This window comes from Crinia signifera, chromosome 7 (assembly GCF_055691185.1).
Source record: "Crinia signifera chromosome 7, ASM5569118v1, whole genome shotgun sequence".
Taxonomy (NCBI): Eukaryota; Metazoa; Chordata; class Amphibia; order Anura; family Myobatrachidae; genus Crinia; species Crinia signifera.
Window position 1 is genome coordinate 162,244,578 of NC_139223.1, and position 24,322 is coordinate 162,268,899.

At 49.7% G+C, this 24,322-nt stretch overlaps 1 protein-coding gene across 29 annotated transcripts in view; it reads left to right on the forward strand.

Annotated features, from left to right (window-relative positions):
• Nucleotides 1-24,112, forward strand: part of ABI2 (abl interactor 2) — a 90,623-nt gene extending 66,511 nt beyond the window's left edge. For all 29 annotated transcript variants that reach the window (XM_083154190.1, XM_083154188.1, XM_083154203.1 and 26 more), the window contains 3 exons: nucleotides 20,911-20,997; nucleotides 21,449-21,622; nucleotides 23,772-24,112. In XM_083154190.1, coding sequence (XP_083010316.1) covers nucleotides 20,911-20,997; nucleotides 21,449-21,622; nucleotides 23,772-23,947 — 437 coding nt within the window. In that variant the 3' untranslated portion in view covers nucleotides 23,948-24,112. The remainder of the gene's footprint in view (nucleotides 1-20,910; nucleotides 20,998-21,448; nucleotides 21,623-23,771) is intronic.
• Nucleotides 24,113-24,322: the final 210 nt, after the last annotated feature.

The window sequence follows — 24,322 nt, forward strand, 5'->3', positions numbered from 1 at the left end:
ACTTACACTGCTTCTCAGCACGAAGATCTAATTAATAGATCTGATATGGGATAAATAATAAATATAAATCATAAATAATACCAAACAATAGCAAAGCTCCTTCTGTGATTGGTTCAAATACATTATAAGGACTTAGTCTTTGAAAGGAATTAGTGGACTATAACTGGCTGTCACGTGGATGCAGTGTCCTATCAGAACCTGTACATGTTGCGGTCATGTGATGTTAATATGATCTGTCTCCTTCTACTGTACGATTTTACTTTGTGTCGCATATGTGTCTTTTATTGTTATTAGTTTTGTGAATCCTGTAATATAGAGAGGTCAATGTACTGTATTTCTGCCATTATGTTTTGTACTCTGATGAAGTAACACAAATGGTAATGAAACGCGTTAGCATTTTGCAGACTGACACTCCTACGTACAGTTGCTTATCACTTTTATCCTGATGATTATTGGTGACAGTTGCTGGGTCCTCTCTCTCCTGCCTGGACGGTTTGAATTCTTGTTTCTATCATTATATTATTCCTACAATCTCTGTGTTGAGCCTGATCCAGGTTTGGTTGGAGACTTATTATTTTTATATACAGATGTGTCCCCATACACTGGCTTCAGTTACATTCAGCTCCCATTCTAGGCCCCAGGTTGCTGGGCGTCTTTCTCATTTTGGTACTTGTTTCCTAGCACGGCCACAACGATCATGATCGCGGTCATCGGGGGTAAAATCGGGGCCATCGCGGGCATCGCATGCACTAAAAAATCGGGTGCAATGGGCCAGACGCGATGCCCGCGATTTCCCCATAGAGAACAATGTTAAATGCCTCAATTTACCCGCGATGACCGCGATTTCCCATAGGAAACAATGTTAAATGGGTCAATTTACCCAAATCATCATAGGGAAGAATGGTAAATGGGCCAGAAACCCCCCAAAAAAACCCTGAACATTGACATGGCCCCCCAAATGTACTATACGCCACCCCGCGATCAACGTGAACCCGAAGCGTGGCGAGCGCAGCGAGCCCGCGAGGGGCGGCGGTACGCGTCCTCCGACCTTTTCATACCCCCACTATCCACGTCGGCGTGGAGTTGAGAATAGAATAGTGTGGCGAGCGCAGCGAGCCACCGAGCCCGAAGCGTGGCGAGCGCACGCGGACACCTTCACAGTTATACGCGTCCCCTCGCGGGCTTCCCAGGTGTCCATGGCGACGCGGACACCTGTGAAGCCCGCGAAGGGACGCGTTTACCTGTGAAGGTATCCGCGTCCCCTCGCGGGGCTCGCCACGCTTCGGGCTCGGTGGCTCGCTGCGCTCGCCACACTAATCTATTCTCAACTCCACGCCGACGTGGATAGTGGGGGTATGAAAAGGTCGGAGGACGCGTACCGCCGCCCCTCGCGTGCTCGCTGCGCTCGCCACGCTTCGGGTTCACGTTGATCGCGGGGTGGCGTGAACTACTTTTGGGGGGACATGTCAATGTTCAGGGGGGGTTTTTGGGGTTTCTGGCCCATTTACCATTCTTCCCTATGATGATTTGTGTAAATTGACCCATTTAACATTGTTTCCTATGGGAAATCGCGGTCATCGCGGGTAAATTGAGGCATTTAACATTGTTCCCTATGGGGAAATCGCGGCCATCGCGGGTGGACCATTTAAGCATTTTTGGCCGCATACGACCCGACCCGACCGAAGCGATTTTCACTGTTTTCAATGCATTTCAATGGAAAAATCGGGGGCATCGCGTCGGTCGCGTCGCAGGCCACTAAAAATTACCTCGATGGCCGCGATTGTGGCCGTGCTAGGAAACAAGTACCCTCATTTTAAATATGCATCTTATCTGATAACGGAACAACTGGAAGCAGCAAAACTACTTTGCCGAATGATTGTGATAAATCAGATTTGTGACATATTACACCTACAGTACTTACGTATGGAATGAGTCTGTATACAAAGTGCTCAGACGCCGCGGCTTCTCCTCACGCCAAGTTCCACTGTAACATTCATGCATCTAAAGATCATTTCTGCATGGTGAAAGTCATAGCGGGCGTCTCTGGTACACTGTGTGGTGTCTCGCTTTGTCTGCGATATGACGCAAAAGATACGGTACACTACACATTTCAGAGTGGCGCTAGATGTATGAGGAAACATCTGTATGTGTATCGTTATATTCAGCTGATGGTTAAAGTCAATATAATTCTGCATTTGGTTTTGATATATTGTATTTATTGTGTCCAGTAAAAGAGGGATTTTAGTGATCCACATCTTTTGACCTGTTATTGAATCTTCTAGTTTTTTATTCCTTTATCACTATCAGGATTTTTATTTTCAAATCTCTATTCATTCACATTTTAGCGTTTACATGGTTACGGTATTGCGTGGGAGGGGAGGGCGAGCTTACAGTGTGGTGGGGGCGTGCTTCCGGTGTGTATGTGCGGTGCTGGGGTGTGATAACAGTGTGGTGGTGCCGTGCTTCCTCTGTGTGTGTGTGTGAGAGAGAGAAGAGGCGGGATTTGGTGGTGCTTCCGGAGGGTGTGTGTGCGGGGTGTGCTTACAGTGTGGCGGGGGTTGCTTATGGTGTGTGGGTGCTAATGTTGTCGCAGGGGGCATGCTTCCGGAGGGGGGGTGCTTACGGTATGTGTGTGTGTGTAAGCGGGGCATGGGTGTGCTAACAATGTGACAGGGGGAGAGCTTATGGTGTGTGTGGGGGGCGTGCTGTGTTGTAGGGGGCATGCTTATGGTGTATGTGTGTGTGGGCATGTTTACAGGATTGTGGGGGCATGCTTATAGTTTGGCAGGGCTGGCATAGAATGGTGGGTACATACAGATAGTGGTAGATGCTCAATTAGTTCAGTAATATTACCCAGGTGCATGAGGGAGGGGTTAAGTAACACAAGACATTTTTTCCCTCGGCACACTGAGTAATATTAGTAACCAATCTAGAACACTACATGATAATAGAATTCAGAGATATTGGTTACAGGTATATGCTATGCCCCCAAGCCGCATCAAGCCTTCTCTGTATATTGGGGGTCCCTAGCGCTATATCTAGGTGCAGGGTGCGGCACCCCAAAAACTATCATAAGCTAGGAAGCCCAGTGCAGCATGCCAGTGAGATACTAAGTGTTAATAATTAGTGATGAGAAGTCAAAGCTATATATAAAGAGAGAGATAAATGCAATGTAATTAAAATAAGAGAGAGATAGTGTTAGTGAGGGAAAAGTGTTAATAGAATGTAAGGGCATGCCGCACTAAAGCCACCCAGCCCATCCAGTCCAGGAGCACCAGTGGGTGGGTGTCTGACATACAACTTACATAATTTATTGCACTCCAGGGTAATTTCCATTTTTTTCAGTATTATCAGTACTATATAATACCCATAGTAATATAATAATTGTATTTATGTAGCAGGACTCCAGCCAGCTAGCATTGTGCTTGTTCTCCCTGCCACAGGGTTTGTGAAATGTTCCTACCTGTCATTTTTCAAACCAAGCCTGTAACTTCACAGTTACGAGCTGATTGGCCGGTGATAAAAAACAGACATTTTATCGCTTCACCAAGCTTAATAAATCTGCCTCTTAAGGTGTCCACACACTAGAACCATTTTTTGGCCGATTTCCAATAAATTGGCCGATATATAGTCTGATGTTTACCGATAATCGGTCGAAAATTGTCCGATTTCGGTTCGATGCGCGCTCCCGTGGATCTTTAGCTGAATCTTCTGATCTTACGTGCTGCATGAAAGATCAGAAGATTTAACAAAAGATCCATAGGAACGCACACGGGATCTTAAGAAAAATCTTTGGTAAAGATGTGCGCTTGCCTGAAATCTTTTGTCCAGGACGGACCAAAGATTTGAAGGCTAATTTATGCACACATCTTATGATTGCAGATCTTTCTAGTGTGTGGGCACCTTTACTCTCTTAGTGCATTGAGGATAGAGGTATGAGGACACATCTGTAAATAACCTTGTATATTGCCAGGATAGATAACCTTTGTTACCGAGAGGCCTTATAGTCTACGGGGAATTGTATACAATATGGTTAGACATTTTATCCATCAGAGGTGTCACACTCGGAAATATTTGTTTATGGGAAACCAACCTGCACCTATTTCTATGTAACCCGCTGGGCCAGCTTAGATCCCTGGCCTGTTACTTAGCTGCTGCCTTGGGATCCGGGGCATAATACATCCTTATTGGTAGCGACAAGATTTGTTTTACCAAATTCTGTCTCTTCCCGTCCCCCGTGCTCTTTTGTCTGACCAGAGTCAGACATGCTTCAATATCCCAGGAGGGTGCAGAGTGTTATAGAAGTAAAAGGGGGGGGGGGGGGTAATATAAAACGTCTGGTCTGGGAATAAGATGTCCAGCAAGCACAGATAGGCGTGGAGTTCTGGTGTACACGTTGTGGCCACGTACAGAATACTCATGGTCGGTTGGTATATCCCATGACCCATCTGCCCCACCCCTGTAGAACCACAGAACTGACAGGTCAGCGATTACCAAGCAGCAGCACTTCTATGTATAAATAACATCCGTCACAGTAACAGGGAAGTAACGTGCACAGTGTTAGATCTTCTAGGAAGCACCGGCCTTGGTTGTGTATAAATAGTGTGATGCCATGACTCCGGGGCCTGATCATGTGGTTGGGGCTGGCTCGGTCATGTCTGTTCTACCCCGTGATCATTGAGAAATCATTGTGACTTCCCATGTTGCTGTCATCGTTAGGTAATGAGCTGCCAATACTTACACTGCAGCCCGTTCTATACAAGCCCTGTTACATCTGTAGCTGCCCTGCATCGTGTTCTGGTCGCTGCTGTCAGCGGTCACTCTGTGTTGTTTACCCTAGTCACCAATCTCCTCCTGGGACTACTGTCCCTACCCTCGTCACCAATCTCCTCCTGGGAACCACTGCCCTTACCCTAGTCACCAATCTCCCCCTGGGAACCACTGTCCTTACCCTAGTCACCAATCTCCTCCTGGGACCACTGTCCCTACCCTAGTCACCAATCTCCTCCTGGGAACCACTGCCCTTACCCTAGTCACCAATCTCCCCCTGGGAACCACTGTCCTTACCCTAGTCACCAATCTCTTCCTGGGACCACTGTCCTTACCCTAGTCACCAATCTCCTGGGACCACTGTCCCTACCCTAGTCACCAATCTCCTCCTGGGAACCACTGTCCTTACCCTAGTCACCAATCTCCTCCTGGGACCACTGTCCCTACCCTAGTCACCAGTCTCTTCCTGGGAACCACTGCCCTTACCCTAGTCACCAATCTCTTCCTAGGACCACTGTCCTTACCCTAGTCACCAATCTCCTCCTGGGAACCACTGTCCTTACCCTAGTCACCAATCTCTTCCTGGGACCACTGTCCTTACCCTAGTCACCAATAGCCTCCTGGGAACCACTGTCCTTACCCTAGTCACTTCCCATGTTGCTGTCACCGTTAGGTAATGAGCTGCCAATACTTACACTGCAGCCCGTTCTATACAAGCCCTGTTACATCTGTAGCTGCCCTGCATCGTGTTCTGGTTGCTGCTGTCAGCGGTCACTCTGTGTTGTTTACCCTAGTCACCAATCTCCTCCTGGGACTACTGTCCTTACCCTCGTCACCAATCTCCTCCTGGGAACCACTGCCCTTACCCTAGTCACCAATCTCCCCCTGGGAACCACTGTCCCTACCCTAGTCACCAATCTCCTCCTGGGACCACTGTCCCTACCCTAGTCACCAATCTCCTCCTGGGACCACTGTCCCTACCCTAGTCACCAATCTCCTCCTGGGAACCACTGCCCTTACCCTAGTCACCAATGGCCTCCTGGGAACCACTGTCCTTACCCTAGTCACCAATGGCTTCCTGGGACCACTGTCCTTACCCTAGTCACCAATCTCCTCCTGGGAACCACTGTCCTTACCCTAGTCACCAATCTCCCCCTGGGAACCACTGTCCTTACCCTAGTCACCAATCTCCCCCTGGGAACCACTGTCCTTACCCTAGTCACCAGTGGCTTCCTGGGAACCACTGTCCTTACCCTAGTCACCAATGGCTTCCTGGGAACCACTGTCCTTACCCTAGTCACCAATCTCCCCCTGGGAACCACTGTCCTTACCCTAGTAACCAGTGGCTTCCTGGGAACCACTGTCCTTACCCTAGTCACCAATGGCTTCCTGGGAACCACTGTCCTTACCCTAGTCACCAATGGCTTCCTGGGAACCACTGTCCTTACCCTAGTCACCAATGGCCTCCTGGGAACAACTGTCCTTACCCTAGTCACCAATGGCTTCCTGGGAACCACTGTCCTTACCCTAGTCACCAATCTCCTCCTGGGAATCATTGTCCTTACCCTAGTCACCAAACTCCCCCTGGGAACCACTGTCCTTACCCTAGTCACCAATGGCTTCCTGGGAACCACTGTCCTTACCCTAGTCACCAATGGCTTCCTGGGACCACTGTCCTTACCCTAGTCACCAATCTCCTCCTGGGAACCACTGTCCTTACCCTAGTCACCAATGGCCTCCTGGGAACCACTTTCATTACCCTAGTCACCAAACTCCCCCTGGGAACCACTGTCCTTACCCTAGTCACCAAACTCCCCCTGGGAACCACTTTCTCTTTCAATGGTCCTGGTGACACAGCTCAACACTGGGATGTAGGAGGGTCCGAAGGAGCCAGGCACCTATCCTAAAGCTTTAGAGGGTAGGCTCCTCCCCTACTGCATCCCTGGACTCTTCAGTTCGTGTTAGGTGCCCACTGGAGTGGGTGCTATTCTAAAGGGCTGCAGGAGCAGCCGAAGAATTAGAGTAGTTAGGGGATTTTTATTATTTTATTAACTATTACCCTAGCTAGGTAGGCACAGTGTGAGGATTTTCATAGTGAATCCTCACACTGCTAGCGCAGCAGGAGCTGACAGAAGCGCGTCCTGTCAGCTATCTGTGCACAGGGTAGACGCTGTCTGGTCTCCCTGTGCTGCGCTCATAGCCTCTATTAAGAGGCTGCCTGGGCTCCGGAGCTGCCTGAAACCGGCTCCACAGTTAGGTGGGGATCATGGGGGACAGGCGCTCCGTGATGGCGGCGGCCATTTTATGCGGAGCTTACACGCTGAGCTCCTGACTGAGAGGACAGCAGCGCTGTGACAGGCATGTTCCAAGTGGTCCCCATTTGAGGGGGAGACACTGGAACAAGGAAATCCTACCTAAGGAGCGGCTAGCTGGGGGTGGTTGGCGCCAAAAGGTCACGGACCCCGCAGCAGCAGGGACTTTGGTCTCTTCCTTCACTCTGACTTTGGCGCCTTTCAGAACGCTTGCAGCGGAGCTGAGCTGGCGAATTGATCCTGGCAGAGTGACTTGGATTTCCTGGGCATCGCTTCCCCGCAGAGAAACCTACAGACAGCTAAGTGACTGGGTGCATTGACTTTGTATAAGCGCTTGTACAATTGTTTGCACTGTGTATACTGTTAGATATACAATTATCACTTGCATCATGTCTGAGCATCAGGCTGTGGTTTTGGGGGAGGGAGCCCTTAATGCACTGAGCGCGTGCAATGTTTGCACACAAAAGTTTGTCCCTGAGCAGATGGCCAAGGGGGGCTTATGTATTACTTGCGCTGATGTGAGACCCATGGGCAGCGATCCCCATAGGGCAGAGCATATGGAACCTGCGTGGGCCAGGGCCCTAGGCAGGTCAGTAAACGCTTTGGTGCAGCTTTTGGACAGGCAGAGTGATGGGCTGGTAGAATCACAGAGACCTATGCCATCATCTCAGCAGTCGTCTGGCTCCTTGCCTCTTACCCAGGCAGATCCTGCACTGATTCAGGTGATGCAGGATACTGCAAAAGGGATTAACAGGTTCAGTGAAATGCTGGACAAAATGGATGATGTGGCAGGGACCCCTAGAAGGTCTTATGCTTTAACTACTGTGGTAGATGAAGAGGAAGGAGAGTATAATGACATCCCCTGGGATCAGGGTGATGATTTGGAAGAGAACTCTGCTGCTGGTATAGAGGATCTCATTGTAGCTGTGAAGCAGGCTTTAAAGCTGACTGTGGAGGATAAGACTCCTGTTAAGGGTGTTTTTAAGCGACAGCGGAAGGAGGCTGTTACTTTTCCTTCAGATGAGGGGTTACAGGAATTATTAGAAGGAGCTTGGAAAACTCCTGATAAGAGGCTTCAGATGCCTAAGCGATTCCTTAGTCTGTACCCCATGCCAGAGTCTCATGCGGAGCTCTGGGAAAAGGTCCCAGTGGTGGATGCTTCAGTGGCACGTTTGTCCAAGGCTACTGTATTACCAGTACAGGGCGGTGCAGCTTTCAAAGATTCTGTGGATAAAAAGCTGGAGGGAAACCTCAAAGCTATCTTTGAAGGGGTGGGGTTTACCTTACGGCCCCTTATTGCTTCAGCCTGGGTCTCTAAGGCCATGATAGAGTGGGCTGGTGAATTATGCACCGTGCTGCAGGCTGACCCTGGTGCATTACTGCTTGCAGAAAAGATTAAGGCAGCAGCAGAATATGCAGTGGAAGCAGAGGAGGAAGCTATTAAAATGGCTACCAGAGTGTCCACAGTCTCCATTAATGCCAGGAGAGTGCTTTGGCTTAAAGCCTGGGAAGCAGATAATGAGTCCAAGAAGGCTCTGGAAACATTAGCCTTCAAAGGAAAGGTACTCTTTGGTACCGAGCTAGAGGAGATTATAAAACAGGCCACGGGCGGCAAAAGTACATTCCTGCCGGCCTCCTCAGCAAAGCAGATGTCAAGATTTTCTGCTTTTAAGCCGTCCTTTCGGCCCTCCCCTAGAGGTGGTGCGTCCTTTCGAGGACAGTCTTTCAGGGGAAGGTTTCAGTCCTCTAGAGGCAAGACACAGAAGTCAAAATTTGGCTCTTTTCACAAGAAGCCAGCCACAAAGGGAGAGGATAAACCCTCTGCATGACTGTCAGGGGCTTCGCCCGACAGTGACAAAAGTGGGGGGGCGTCTCACACTCTTCAGGGACGCTTGGACTGCTTTAGGCCAGGATGCCTGGGTGTTAGATATTATAACACAGGGTTACAAAATCCCTTACAGAGGGCCGCCTCCGAAGAGGTTCATCCCCACATCCTTACCAAAGGAGGCACGGCTTCGTACAGCTCTTGTGAGAGCAGCTCACTCCCTTTTGGAGAAAGGGGTGGTTACACCAGTCCCCAGGGCAGAGTGGAAGAAAGGCTTTTACTCCACGCTGTTCCTGGTGCCCAAACCAGACGGGTCTTTCAGACCAATACTAAATTTGAAATCCCTAAATGTTCATTTATGGGTAGACCATTTCAAAATGGAGTCCCTACGGTCAGTACTCCTGAGTCTGGACCAGGGAGAATTTTTGGCGTCCATGGATGTCCAGGACGCATATTTGCACGTTCCTATACACCCGGAGCATCAGACCTTATTGAGGTTTGCCATAGGAGACCTGCATTTACAATTCCGGGCGTTACCCTTTGGGCTAGCAACCGCGCCAAGGGTATTCACAAAGATAATGTCAGTAATGGCGGCGGTGCTGAGGCTCAGGGGAATCACAGTCATACCCTATTTGGACGATCTCCTGTTCAAAGCAGAGTCAGCAGTCTTGCTGCAGAGTCATTTGGCAGAGGCCATCAGTTTTTTGCAGGCTCACGGCTGGATTTTAAATTTGCAAAAATCTCAGTTGGTACCGTCGCAAAGGCTCCAATTCCTGGGAGTCATACTAGACACCCATCTTCATCGGGTATTCCTCACGGAGGTAAAGGCCAGGGATCTGGTCACCCTAGTCCAGGAGATTCTCAGGGCTCAGAGCATTTCAGTATGGAGGTGCCTCAAGCTTCTGGGGAAGATGGTGGCGTCATTCGAGACGCTTCAATTTGCCAGGTTCCACTCTCGGAGGTTCCAATGGAACATCTTGTCAGCCTGGTCAGGAAACACTTTGACCATGAAATCCGAGATGATAGTGCTGTCTTCGGACACCCGAGAATCCTTGAAGTGGTGGACAGAAATAGATTCACTTCAGTGGGGTCGGTCATTACAGACCTGGGACTGGTTGATAGTAACTACCGACGCCAGTCTCAGGGGCTGGGGGGCAGTAGTCCTGGATCTCAGGCTTCAGGGCCTGTGGACGGCAGAGGAATCAGCGTTACCAATCAACATCTTGGAGCTGAGAGCTGTCTGGAAAGTGATTTCCTTGGCGGGAGACAGGTTACAGAACCTCCCTTTGAGGATTCAGACCGACAATGCCACAGCTGTGGCGTATCTGAATCACCAGGGAGGTACACGCAGCAGATTGGCCATGTGGGAGGTGTCCAGAATCTTCCTATGGGCGGAACAGAATGTTCCAGCTGTATCGGCTATATTCATCCCGGGGATAGAGAATATAGAAGCCGACTTCCTGAGCAGGGAGGAGCTCAAGGAAGGGGAATGGAGCTTACACCCTCAGGTGTTTCACCAAATCACTTCGAGGTGGGGAACTCCGGATGTGGACCTGATGGCATCCAGGATCAACCGTCAAGTGCCCAGGTTCTATGCCAGAACAAGGGATCCACTAGCGGAGGCAGTGGATGCCATGACTATTCACTGGCAGGGAGATCTCCTTTATGCATTCCCACCTGTACCAATGTTACCGAGACTTCTAAAGAAAATACAAGGGCAGAAGGTTCCAGTGATCTTAGTGGCCCCAGATTGGCCAAGGAGATCCTGGTACTCGAGACTTCAGAGGTTGTCTGTGGACTCATGGCGTCTACCTCTGAGACCAGACCTTCTAAGACAAGGCCCATTCAATCACCTGGATTCAGATCGATTGATTTTGACGGCCTGGCTATTGAAACCATCATTTTAAAAAGAAAAGGGTTTTCTGACGCAGTAGTACAGACGATGATAAAGGCCAGAAAAGCTGTATCTTCGGCAAATTATTATAGAGTCTGGAAGACTTACATTCGATGGTGTGAGAGAAGAAAGGCTCATACATCTCATTTTAAGCTATCAAGAATGATGGAATTCTTACAAGATGGTTTTTCATCGGGCCTAAGCCTTCAGTCACTGAAGGTGCAGATCTCGGCCTTGTCCATCTATTTCCAGAAAAAGATAGCCATTTTGCCGGAAATTCAAACTTTTTTACAAGGAGTATCCAGGTTGAAGCCTCCATACAAGCAACCAGTAGCTCCTTGGGATCTATCACTGGTTTTGGAATGCCTTCAAAAGGCACCTTTTGAACCTTTAAGGTCGGCTGACTTTAAGTTTCTTACGTGGAAGCTAGTATTTTTGTTAGCAGTAGCATCTGCTAAAAGAGTTTCAGAGTTGGGAGCTTTATCATGTAAATCTCCCTTCTTAATTTTTCATGATGACAGGGCTGTTTTAAGAACAGTGCCTCAGTTTTTACCGAAGGTGGTATCTACCTTCCATTTAAATCAGGAGATTGTTCTACCTGTGTTTCAACCACCAGAGGGTTCTAAGAAAAGGGACAAATTGAGAACTTTGGATGTTGTGCGTGCCTTACGCATATATGTGGACAGAGTGAAGAGTGTCAGGAAGACTGACACATTGTTGGTATTGTATGACGTACACAAAATTGGTTGGCCTGCATCTAAGCAGACTATTGCTAGGTGGTTGCGGTCTATGATAGCCTTTGCTTACACCAAAGTGGGTAGACCAGTACCGGCCAAAATAAATGCGCATACCACCAGGTCAGTTGCCACCTCTTGGGCGGTTCGACATGGGGCCACAGCAGAGCAGGTTTGCAGAGCTGCCACTTGGTCATCTGTTCACACATTTGCCAAATTCTATAGATTCCATGAGTTCGCGTCGGAGGACGCATCATTCGGGCGAGCAGTGCTGAGAGCTGCAGACCTGAGCGTACCCTCCCAAAGGACCGGCTCTGGAACGTCCCAGTGTTGAGCTGTGTCACCAGGACCATTGAAAGAGAAAAAGGGATTTTTGTAAGAACTTACCGTTCGAATCCCTTTCTCTGATATGGTCCTGGTGACACAGCGATCCCTCCCTTACGCTCAGTAAGTATGCCAGAATTTCATGATGTTCATGTTAAAATGGTTAAAAGTTAACAGTTTCTGTTATAAAATGTGCAGATAATGTGCAGGTGTTTGTACTGAGTTAATGTATTCCAGTGGCTTTGAAAGTTGAACTGAAGAGTCCAGGGATGCAGTAGGGGAGGAGCCTACCCTCTAAAGCTTTAGGATAGGTGCCTGGCTCCTTCGGACCCTCCTACATCCCAGTGTTGAGCTGTGTCACCAGGACCATATCAGAGAAAGGGATTCGAACGGTAAGTTCTTACAAAAATCCCTTTTTCCTTATTCTAGTCACCAATGGCCTCCAGGGAACCACTGTCCTTACCCTAGTCATCATTGGCCTCCGGGGAACTAATCAGAGGGTTACTTCTCTATACTTCATTACTTGTTCTAAGTGGTATAGTCCTCTCTTGGGCCCTTATTCTGGTTGGTGCGGTCGAGCCGCATATGCGGCTCCGACCGCACCAGACGAATCCCCGCCCACCATACGGTTCGCCACGGCCGTCCGTACACGGACGGCTGGCGAACCGCACGAAAATGGTGGAGGCGTACGCCTCCACCATGCTGGGAGCTGCCCCCTGCATTCGATGGTCGACGACCATCGAAGGCAGGACCGCACGCCGCGGCAGCTCCCGCAAGCTGAGACCACACGGACAATCGTCCGTGTGGTAGCTTGTATGGGGGCTGAAAGCTGACATCCGGCGACGTCAGCTTTCCGCCCCCATGAGTGGCGTCATGCCCTCATTACCATGCGTACGCCCCGCGTTTGCATGGGAACGCCCATGAAACGCGGGGCGTACACATAGGGAAATGAGGGGATGAAGCCCCTCACGCCCCTATACGCCCCCTTTGCGGCGTCTAAATTTTTACCACGGAGAATTCCCCTGCACATGCGCAGAGTGACCTCTGCGCATGTGCAGAGAGAAAACATCGGCGGTACGGCCGCACGCGGGCCGTACCGAGCCGATTAGAATAAGGGCCTTGGTTCTTTTTCATTACCCTCACCGCCTCTGCCACCTCCCTGTAAGTGTTACTTTAGGCTCAATCCCAGGCCCTCAACTATTCACACTCTAAACTTATCAACGTTGATGACGCCCACCGAAATGTAGTGCCCTGACCTCTCACCTTCAATGTCCCAATACTTTTCCAATCTTAATATGTCTAAGACTGAGCTCACTAGTGCGACTAAAACTCTTGTCCATACCTTCATTTTAGCTCAACTTTTCCAGCCTTACCTCTCACTCTCCCTCCAAGATTCCTTCCATGCTGCTCCCTGTACCCTCCAAGATTCCATCCATGCTGCACCTCTCTCTCCCCTCCAAGATTCCTTCCATGCTGCACACTCTCTCTCCCCTCCAAGATTACTTCCATGCTGCACCTCTCTCTCCCCTCCAATATTCCTTCAATGCTGCACCCTCTCACTCTCCCCTCCAATATTCCTTCAATGCTGCACCCTCTCACTCGCCCCTCCAAGATTCCTTCCATGCTGCACACTCTCTCTCCCCTCCAAGATTCCTTCCATGCTGCACCTCTCACTCTCCCCTCCAATATTCCTTCAATGCTGCACCCTCTCACTCTCCCCTCCAAGATTCCTTCCATGCTGCACCTCTCTCTCCCCTCCAATATTCCTTCAATGCTGGAGCGCTAAGAACAATAATTGGTTTTACAATCAGTTTCTATCAGCATGAAAAATGTATTTCTAAAACAAAATCCTCAATCAGTGTGTTGGAGTGCGGGGAGTCCTCAACAATGGTGCGGAATTTGTAATCCTTATTGTGCAGGTGGTGGTTCCCAGGTGGATATTGCAGCTGTTTGACCTAGGTGTTGCAAAGTGGGGGAAATCGGTCTCCAATATTGTGATAGTGAGAGGTGGTGGGAGTGAGACCAAAGATGCCCAATTAAAATCAGCAGGTGCTCCCTGACATGTTTCGCCGTTCAACTGCCAGCTTTTTCAAAGGTGTAGCACCATGTGCAGAGTCCATGTTTTTATACCTAGCCACAGGAAGTTCACTTAACCAATTTAGCATACTCATTAACCAATTATATATGATATCACGAAACATGTCAGGGAGCACCTGCTGATTTTAATTGGGCATCTTTGGTCTGACTCCCCCCACCTCTCGCTATCACAATATTGGAGACCGATTTCCCCCACTTTGCAACACCTAGGTCAAACAGCTGCAATATCCACCTGGGAACCACCACCTGCACAATAAGGATTACAAATTCCGCACCATTGTTGAGGACTCCCCGCACTCCAACAGGGGCTCTAACATCATCCTCCAGCATGAAAAATGAATCCAGCAAGGTTCAATGGACCCTATCCCCTTTCAGCTATACAAGGATTGACCCCAGGATTGTTCAAATACCATCGTCTCCCACCCTTGGGTGAAACGGGACTCCAGACCATAAGTATCAGACCCATTTTTCACAATTTTTTATTTTTCATACAATAATGTACATTTTTAATGTTCTGTAATATTATACATTTTGTGCGATATATTATGCTATCCATGCATTGATCGTACACCTACCCAGTGCAACTGCACACTGATTGAGGATTTTGTTTTAGAAATACATTTTTCATGTTGATAGAAACTGATTGTAAAACCAATTATTGTTCTTAGCGCTCCACCCACCCCCCCTTTTTTTCCATTGTAAATTTTACCAGGGGATTGACACCCCCAGTAGGAGCAGCTTGACAAACCACCCCAGTAGGCGCCCTATAACTATAAGCCACTAGGCCAGGGGTGGCCAACCCGTGGCTCGCGAGCCACATGCGGCTCTCCGCCTTGTAAGGTGCGGCTCCTGCTCCCACTGCTGCCCGTCTCCATTCCCCTCCCCCCCTGCCAGTTCTCCGAATCCATATTTCTTCTGAGGGGAGGAGAGCGCGCATCGCACATCTCTCCTACCCCTTACTGCGCATCCTTGTGACTGGGCCGTCCGCCAATTAGAGTTCACGGGCCGGCAGCCAATCAGGAGTCGGCCCCCAAGTTTTGATTAGTGGACGGCCCAGTCACGGGGAAATGAGGGGGGAAAGAGACGCGCTGTGTCCTGTGCTGTGCTCTCCTCCCCTCGGTGACATGATAGGTCTGCAGGGGGACACCAGACTGTCCTCTCCCCGCCCGGCAGCAGCAGCAACAACAATGGTGAGTGCTGCTGCTGGGAATTTTGCACTGTGGGGGCATAGCAGTTTGTGGCACTGTGGGGGCATACCAGCTTTTTGGAACTATGGGGGCATACCAGCTTTTTGGCACCGTGGGGGGCATATGTGTATCTGGCACTATTGGGGGCATATGTATATATGGTACTGCACTATTGGAGGCATATTTCTATCATACCCACCCAAGGGGTCAAAATAGACCACACCCCTTTTTTGGGCGTGCGCGCCTTTGGCGCGCGCATGATGCCGGCTCTTTAGCTTGACTACCGATATTTTTCTGCTCTTTACCTCTGACCGGTTGGCCACCCCTGCACTAGGCTATTAGTTCATTCCTTTTTCCAATCCTCTCACTCTCCCCTCAAAGATTCCTTCCATGCTGCACATCTCTCTCCCCTCCAAGATTCCTTCCATGATGCATCCTCTCTCTCCCTCCAAGATTCCTTCCATGCTGCACATCTCTCTCCCCTCCAAGATTCCTTCCATGCTGCACATCTCTCTCCAACTCCAAGATTCCTTCCATGATGCATCCTCTCACTCTCCCCTCCAAGATTCCTTCCATGATGCATCCTCTCACTCTCCCCTCCAAGATTCGTTCCATTCTGCATCCTCTCTCCCCTCCAAGATTCCTTCCATGATGCATCCTCTCTCCCCTCCAAGATTCCTTCCATGATGCATCCTCTCACTCTCCCCTCCAAGATTCTTTCTATGCTGCATCCTCTCTCTTCCCTCCAAGATTCCTTCCATGATGCATCCACTGTCTCCCTATCCTCACCCTGCTCTAAAGTCTCACTCTTCTTTCTCCCTACGCCTCTAACCCAGGGCTCGACAAAACCTGGGGGCCAGGTCGCCATGGCGACCAGATTCTGCTTCCTGGCGACCAGATTTGCCAGGAAGCAGAACCCCGGGGAGAGTGGTGGCTTGAATTATGCACAGCAGCGGGCCCCGCAGTGGGTTATAATTATCGTTTCAGATAGCTTCCTTCCTTTTGCGGGGCGCTGCGCCCTGCCCGTTTTTTTTCCTGCTACTTACGCTGCCTTGTGCCCGGCCGCCGATAGGCTGACAGCCGCGCTCATCAATAGGTCAGGAGGACGCGTCTCAGCGCAGCAGGGGGCGGGATGTGGCTGGAAGAGCTGACACGCTGCTAAACTCAGAGCAGTGTGTAAGCGCTTCCAGCTACCCACGCCATGCTGACAGGCCACTCACCTTCTCTGGTGAGAGCGGCTGTCAGCTGTAAAATGCATTTGTCCTCCTCCCTGCCACACTGACACGCCGCAGCTCTCCCATGTACAGTACCTGCTCACCCCGCCTCCTCTCCCACTCTCAGCGCAGCGGCGTGTCAGCGCTGTGCGATCCCCTCTGCTGTGATCAGCTCAGCGGGGACGCACTGGCATCCATGTGCTTTAACTGGCCGCAGGGAGACCCGGCCAAACAGTTGGCAGGGCACTCGGGAGGTATATTCTATATTTTTAATGTGGCGCCAATTGGAGCGCGGGTGCCTGAAGCCGGGGTCAGTGATTGGCTGCCTGGCTCACGAGCTGGCGCCAGATTTCAAATGCCTGCTGGGGTCACCCAGTGTGGTGGGAGAAGAGAGACCTTGACTTCTCCCCTCAATAAGTAAGTAGGCAGCAAAAGAAGAGGCCAGGCAGTGGTGGTGAGTATTACTGCTGCTGGGGGGTATTATACTGTATGTGTTGTACTGCTGGCATCAGGGCACTACTGGGGGCATCAGGGCACTACTGGGGGCATCAGGGCACTACTGGGGGCATCTTTTGCAGGGCACTACTGGTGGCATCAGGGCACTACTGGGGGCATCAGGGCACTACTGGGGCATCTTGTGCAGGGCACTAATGGTGGCATCAGGGCACTAATGGGGGCATCTTGTTCAGGGCACTTACTGGGGGCATCTTATCGCGCTGTGGATCTTCTCTGATACAGTGGCAGCCAGGAGAGTTGTGCACCAGTCTGCTGGCTGTTATATTGAACCATATAACCCACCGCGGGGCCATCTGCTTACGTGCCTGCTAAATGGGGCACCCGAGGCTGCTGATAGGATAACCAGCCACGGAACCCGCTGCTTACGCAGAGGCTGCTGCCAGCTCTCCCTGCCAATCTCTACCTCCTGGATCCTGCAATGGTGCCCACCCCCTCTGTCATTTTTTTCTCGATCTTTCCCTGCCTGGCATCATGTCAGAAACCCATATGTGGCATACTATGTCATGGGCATTATATGTAATGGGCATTACAGTGTGTGGCATAATTTGTAATGGGCATTACTGTGTTTGGTTTACCCTGTACTGGGCATTACGGTGTGTGGTATATGTAATGGGCATTGTTGTGTTTGGTTTACCCTTTACTGGGCATTACAGTGTGGTATATGTAATGGGCATTATTGTGTGTGGCATAGTATGCAATAGGTTTTATGGTGTGTGGCATAATGGGCATTGTGGCATGTGGTGTAATATGTAATGGGTATGTGACACGTAATAGCCATTATGGTGTTACTATTTGGCGCACACTGTCACTATTTTTTTTTCTGGCTCCTACACTTTCATTCTGGCTCCTAGATTTTTTACAAATTTGTCAAGCCCTGCTCTAACCTCCATTTCCCTCATCACTCCTCCCACACTGTCCAGTCAGTAGGTGACCGCTGCCTATTCTCCCTATCTCTTGCTCCCTCCTCCAAGACTTCTTCTGTGCTGCTTTCTACCTATGGAATGCTCTACCTTGATCCTCTAGGCTTTCCCCGTGGCTCCTTGTAAATAAAAGATACATGAAGCAAAGGACAATATACCAACAGAAATTGCTCTGTAAAGTGGGAATACAGTATATTGCACCATTCAGCGCGCCTAACCCTCTCACTGCAGTGTATGTAGCGCAGAATGCTCCATGTTTGATCAAGGATTCTGTGTTGTACAGAAATTTGCATGATAAACTGAATTGCTTTAAAAAAAAAATCCCAGTGTTGTTGTCATGAAGCAAACAGTGCAGTGGTTAGATGGGGGCAGTCCGTATGTGATTCACATTCTACTTGTTCTGTCATTTAAACTTGGGAGTAGAATGAGTGGTATGGAAAGCCCACTGTCCTTCCCATGCTGTTGTGATTGGCCAGAGTGTGTCCCACATCATGAGTGAAGCTTTATACATTCTGTTGGTGCGTTCTCTCTGGTGCACTAAATTACTATACCATAGCATCTGATGCCGGCTCATGTTCTCTCCCTGGGTGCACTATGTTACTATACAGTAGCATCTGATGCCGGCTCATGTTCTCTCCCTGGGTGCACTATGTTACTATACGGTAGCTTAGAATGTGATGCCGGCTCATGTTCTCTCCCTGGTGCACTATGTTACTATACCGTAGCATGTGATGCCGGCTCATGTTCTCTCCTTGGTGCACTATGTTACTATACAGTAGCATGTGATGCCGGCTCATGTTCTCTCCCTGGGTGCACTATGTTACTATACAGTAGCATGTTATGCCGGCTCATGTTCTCTCCCTGGTGCACTATGTTACTATACAGTAGCATGTGATGCCGGCTCATGTTCTCTCCCTGGTGCACTATGTTACTATACAGTAGCTTAGAATGTGATGCCGGCTCATGTTCTCTCCCTGGTGCACTATGTTACTATACAGTAGCATGTGATGCCAGGTCATGTTCTCTCCCTGGTGCACTATGTTACTATACAATAGCTTTGAATGTGATGCCGGCTCATGTTTTCTCCCTAGATGCACTATGTTACTATACAGTAGCATGTGATGCCGGCTCATGTTCTCTCCCTGGTGCACTATGTTACTATACAGTAGCTTAGAATGTGATGCCGGCTCATGGTCTCTCCCTGGTGCACTATGTTACCATACGGTAGCTTAGAATGTGATGCCAGGTCATGTTCTCTCCCTGGTGCACTATGTTACTATACCGTAGCATGTGATGCCGGCTCATGTTCTCTCCTTGGTGCACTATGTTACTATACAATAGCTTTGAATGTGATGCCGGCTCATGTTTTCTCCCTAGATGCACTATGTTACTATACAGTAGCATGTGATGCCGGCTCATGTTCTCTCCCTGGTGCACTATGTTACTATACAGTAGCTTAGCATGTGAGGCCGGCTCATGTTCTCTCCCTGGTGCACCATGTTACTATACAGTAGCTTAGAATGTGAGGCCGGCTCATGTTCTCTCCCTGGTGCACTATGTTACTATACAATAGCTTTGAATGTGATGCCGGCTCATGTTCTCTCCCTGGGTGCACTATGTTACTATACAGTAGCTTAGAATGTGATGCCGGCTCATGTTCTCTCCCTGGGTGCACTATGTTACTATACAGTAGCTTAGAATGTGATGCCGGCTCATGTTCTCTCCCTGGTGCACTATGTTACTATACCGTAGCTTAGAATGTGAGGCCAGGTCATGTTCTCTCCCTGGTGCACTATGTTACTATACCGTAGCTTAGAATGTGATGCCGGCTCATGTTCTCTCCCTGGGTGCACTATGTTACTATACAGTAGCTTAGAATGTGATGCCGGCTCATGTTTTCTCCCTGGTGCAGTATGTTACTATACAGTAGCTTAGAATGTGATGCCCGCTCATGTTCTCTCCCTGGGTGCACTATGTTACTATACTGTAGCTTAGAATGTGAGGCCAGGTCATGTTCTCTCCCTGGCGCACTATGTTACTATACGAGTAGCTTAGAATGTGATGCCGGCTCATGTTCTCTCCCTGGTGCAGTATGTTACTATACCGTAGCTTAGAATGTGATGCCGGCTCATGTTCTCTCCCTGGGTGCACTATGTTACTATACCGTAGCTTAGAATGTGATGCCGGCTCATGTTCTCTCCCTGGTGCACTATGTTACTATACCGTAGCTTAGAATGTGATGCCGGCTCATGTTCTCTCCCTGGTGCAGTATGTTACTATACAGTAGCTTAGAATGTGATGCCCGCTCATGTTCTCTCCCTGGTGCACTATGTTACTATACCGTAGCTTAGAATGTGATGCCGGCTCATGTTCTCTCCATGGTGCACTATGTTACTATACCGTAGCTTAGAATGTGATGCCGGCTCATGTTCTCTCCATGGTGCACTATGTTACTATACCGTAGCTTAGAATGTGATGCCGGCTCATGTTCTCGCACTGGTTGTATTAAAAAAAAAAATGTGAAATTGGCCAAATGACTTCTTTCTGGTGAGGGATTGGTCTGCTGCTGGCCCTGGCTTGGGAACGGAACGACGGATCGTGTGAGGCTGAGTAAGGCGTTTGTCACAAGGGTGATATTTATCATGGTAGGGAATCATTATATCAGCAATCAGTATGTCGGCAGCATTATGCCGACATTGTTGTGTCTGCTTTGTGTGACGTAAAGCAACATGTTTATATTTGTAATATCAACACTGTTAATGCTTCAAGTAGCATTCCAACCATGTATAATGCTGCCGGCGATGTGCAGACTTTAGTAGCTGTGAGGTGCAGGCACCCACACTATGCCCATTCCTGCACCCTATATAGCAGGTTTTGTGTTTCATTTGGAGCTGCAGCAGGAGGGCCCTATGTCCTGTGGGTCGTCCCCGTCCCCCCCCCCGTCCCCCCAAAGCACACACACCACCCCTTACTCTGTCTGGTGGTTAGAAGTATGCTACAATACTGTTACTGGCTTTGACGTCCTCCCATTCCTGTAGTCCGTTATAGGCTGTATTGTGTAACCCTGTCACCTGCAGCCGGGATCCTGCGTGCTAATAACCTCTCTTCTTCCTGCAGTATCGCATGCGCCTCCTCCGCCTTCCATACTGCAGGTGACCCCGCAGTTACCACTGATGGGATTTGTGGCCAGAGTTCAGGAAAACAGTAAGTGCACCGTATATATCCCTGCTCGCGTTCTATTACTACTTGTCTGCCGCTGCGGATGAATACAATCCGGTTATTTGGTTTTGTTTTCTCGCTAATCCGCACAAGTGAGAGGAAGTGGTTATTAAGAGGCCTCGTGTGTAATTGGATTACCATTGTCATGTTAATTGTCTTCTTTTCAGTACGTTGCGTTATCACATTTCCACTGTGAAGTGTTCTTAATTAGGCCTCTAAGCCGGAATGAGAGGATGTTTGTTTTATTTCATAGAAAATAGAAATTGTTTGTATTCTGCTTAACGATGTAGTTGGTGCCATTTCTGTGCATGTTGGTAGAGGGGTGGGGCCTGGTATGGGAGTGACCACAAGCTCCGCCCCTCCCCCTGTATAATGAGCTGCACAGACTGATGGGCATAGCGGTTCTGTCCATTTCTTATTCTGTGCTGTTACCTAGTTTCAGAGACTCCGCCTCCGCCTCCCCCAGCAGAGGAACCTGTATTTGATGAATCCCCCCCACCGCCGCCACCTCCGGAGGACTACGAAGAAGAGGAAGCTGCGGTAGTGGAGTACAGTGACCCATACGCGGAGGAGGATCCTCCCTGGGCTCCAAGGACCTATTTAGAGAAAGGTCTGTACTGAGCTTTTCCTTGTTAATGCCAGTCATCACTTGGTCTGTCTATCCGTGTGTCCGCCTGTCTCTGCATCCCTCCGCCTGTCTCTGCATCCCTCCGCCTGTCTCTCATGGGTCTCTGCATCCCTCCTTCTCTCCATCTATCCCTACAGAAAGGTTCCATATGGAAGCCATAATTGACACATTTAGAGTACATTGAATGCTATCAGAAGTTGTTTCCTCCCCGTCCTATCTGACTGACCCAGTGCTCCTGTAATTACGCCCTGTCACCAGGCGAGGTCGCAAGATCACTCATTGTGCAGCATATTGATCAGTAATAAAGGCATACTGACAATAAGACCATTATTCATCTTATTCCTGAGCCCAATCTCCTGCTCACCCACGTCCCTCCGGGCATCCCCTTTCTGTGCTGGCTAGGTTTGAACATTTCTCTTGCTGTAGTATGCAGGACCAGGCCGGGTGCTAGGTTTGGGTTATGGCCTGTGAGTTGGTGCCACAGTGACCCCTGCATTCACAGCTTTGGGAAGTACTGGACGTGTGGCTGACCAGCGGTATACAAAGGGATGTACATGTAATGCTGTGTGGCTGACCGGCGGTATACAGAGGGATGTACATGTAATGCTGTGTGGCTGACCGGCGGTATACAGAGGGATGTACATGTAATGCTGTGTGGCTGACAAGCGGTATACAAAGGGATGTACATGTAATGCTGTGTGGCTGACCGGCGGTATACAGAGGGATGTACATGTAATGCTGTGTGGCTGACCGGCGGTATACAGAGGGACGTACATGGAATGCTGTGTGGCTGACGGGCGGTATACAGAGGGATGTACATGGAATGCTGTGTGGCTGACCGGCGGTATACAGAGGGATGTACATGTAATGCTGTGTGGCTGACCGGCGGTATACAGAGGGATGTACATGTAATGCTGTGTGGCTGACCGGCGGTATACAGAGGGACGTACATGTAATGCTGTGTGGCTGACCGGCGGTATACAGAGGAACGTACATGTAATGCTGTGTGGCTAACCGGCGGTATACAGAGGGACGTACATGTAATGCTGTGTGGCTGACCGGCAGAATACAGAGGGATGTACATGTAATGCTGTGTGGCTGACCGGCGGTATACAGAGGGACGTACATGGAATGCTGTGTGGCTGACCGGCGAAATACAGAGGGATGTACATGTAATGCTGTGTGGCTGACCGGCGGTATACAGAGGGATGTACATTTAATGCTGTGTGGCTGACCGGCGGTATACAGAGGGATGTACATGTAATGCTGTGTGGCTGACCGGCGGAATACAGAGGGACGTACATGTAATGCTGTGTGGCTGACCGGCGGAATACAGAGGGATGTACATGTAATGCTGTGTGGCTGACCGGCGGTATACAGAGGGACGTACATGGAATGCTGTGTGGCTGACCGGCGGAATACAGAGGGATGTACATGTAATGCTGTGTGGCTGACCGGCGGTATACAGAGGGATGTACATTTAATGCTGTGTGGCTGACCGGCGGTATACAGAGGGATGTACATGTAATGCTGTGTGGCTGACCGGCGGAATACAGAGGGATGTACATGTAATGCTGTGTGGCTGACCGGCGGTATACAGAGGGACGTGCATGTAATGCTGTGTGGCTGACCGGCGGTATACAGAGGGACATGCATGTAATGCTGTGTGGCTGACCGGCGGTATACAGAGGGACGTGCATGTAATGCTGTGTGGCTGACCGGCGATATACAGAGGGATGTACATGGAATGCGGTATACAGAGGGATGTACATGTAATGCTGTGTGGCTGACGGGCGGTATACAGAGGGATGTACATGTAATGCGGTATACAGAGGGATGTACATGGAATGCGGTATACAGAGGGATGTACATGGAATGCTGTGTGGCTGACCTGCGGTATACAGAGGGATGTACATGGAATGCGGTATACAGAGGGATGTACATGGAATGCGGTATACAGAGGGATGTACATGGAATGCGGTATACAGAGGGATGTACATGGAATGCGGTATACAGAGGGATGTACATGGAATGCGGTATACAGAGGGATGTACATGGAATGCGGTATACAGAGGGATGCAGGTAATGGTACATTTCCTAGTTACACCAGTGTCCTCTTCTCTTCCCCCAGTTGTGGCGATTTATGACTACTCGAAAGACAAAGAGGACGAGCTGTCCTTCCAGGAAGGGGCCATCATTTACGTCATTAAGAAGAACGACGATGGCTGGTACGAGGGGGTGATGAATGGGGTCACGGGGCTTTTCCCGGGCAACTACGTGGAGTCCATCATGCACTACTCTGAATGACGACCTGACCGAGCCCAGCAACAAACTCTTCCCTGACCGCTGGGGCCCCTCTTATTTACAGGGGCCCCCCGAGGTCACATACATAGACTGATGAGGATCATTGTCTTTTGAAACCACTTTATTTTTGTTTCCTTATTTTTTGCCATTAAAAGAAATAGTGATAAAGTGATGTTCCTGCTGCTGCGGAGCTGGGTCACCAACGTCTTACACTACAATGTAATGGGACTGCGACCTGTAGGAGAACCACCTCACCCTTGTTTCCCGAAATGTAACCGAATAGTCAGCTCTGCCTGTCCCGTCCCCCCCCCCCCCCCCGTCCGTCCCCCCCCCCCCCCCCCGGGTTCCCTCTTCCCTTCTGCAGACAGGGGCCCGGGC